Source organism: Nannospalax galili, unplaced genomic scaffold (assembly GCF_000622305.1).
Source record: "Nannospalax galili isolate Female #2095 unplaced genomic scaffold, S.galili_v1.0 scaffold633, whole genome shotgun sequence".
Taxonomy (NCBI): Eukaryota; Metazoa; Chordata; class Mammalia; order Rodentia; family Spalacidae; genus Nannospalax; species Nannospalax galili.
In genome coordinates this window covers 6665552-6666460 of record NW_008336075.1, presented here as the reverse complement: position 1 = coordinate 6666460, position 909 = coordinate 6665552, and the positions used below count along the sequence as shown (strand labels likewise).

The following is a 909-nucleotide window of genomic DNA, read 5'->3' as shown; positions in this document are numbered from 1 at the left end:
CGGTCGGGCGCTGGGGGCCGCCTGCCTACTGCTCCTGGCGGCGGGCTGGCTGGGACCCGAGGCCTGGGGCTCCCCCACGCCCCCGCCGTCGCCCGACGCGCCGCCACCACCCCCGCCGCCCGGAGCTCCGGGTGGTTCGCAGGACACCTGTACGTCGTGCGGCGGCGGTGGCGGCGGCTTCCGGCGGCCGGAGGAGCTGGGCCGGGTGGACGGAGACTTCCTGGAGGCGGTGAAGAGACACATCTTGAACCGCCTGCAGTTGCGGGGCCGGCCCAACATCACGCACGCTGTGCCCAAGGCCGCCATGGTCACCGCCCTGCGCAAGCTGCACGCAGGCAAGGTGCGCGAGGACGGCCGCGTGGAGATTCCGCACCTCGACGGCCACGCCAGCCCGGGCGCCGACGGCCAGGAGCGCGTCTCCGAGATCATCAGCTTTGCGGAGACAGGTGGGTCCGGCCTCCGGGAGGCCAGCGGCGGCCCAGGATCTCTCCCTCCCTCCCTCTCCTTGGCAGCTCCCGCTGCCTTCGCAGCCTCTGCAGCTCGCACGCCCCTGGGCATCTAGACTCCCGGCTGGGACGTTCTGTGGAGGCCTCGCGCGCTCCCCTGGGTGGCAGTCCTCTTCCCTTAAACCACAGACCCCTCCTTGCTCCCCTATCCCTGAGCCTCAGAGGAGCACCCTGCCCTCCACCCCTGCTCACGGGAATCGGGGGGCCCCAGCGCCTCTGGGCGCGCGTCCCCCTCCCGGCAGATGCGCGCAGCCCTGGCTCTGCGGGCACTTGCTCGGTGATTGCTTAATGTTTTTGTTTCCCACGATCGGAGTGTAGGCTTAGCAGTGTGGATGGAGATGTGTGTGCTTGTTGATATACGTGGGCCGAGGAGAGAGAGAGAGAGAGAGAGAGAGAGAGAGAG

At 69.6% G+C, this 909-nt stretch overlaps 1 protein-coding gene across 1 annotated transcript in view; it reads left to right on the top strand.

Annotated features, from left to right (window-relative positions):
• Position 1: 1 nt before the first annotated feature.
• Positions 2–909, top strand: part of Inhbb (inhibin subunit beta B) — a gene marked incomplete at its 5' end in the record, with an annotated part of 5524 nt that continues 4616 nt past the window's right edge. Inside the window, one exon of the mRNA XM_008830878.2 lies at positions 2–446. Within this exon, the coding sequence (XP_008829100.1) occupies positions 2–446 (445 nt within the window). The remainder of the gene's footprint in view (positions 447–909) is intronic.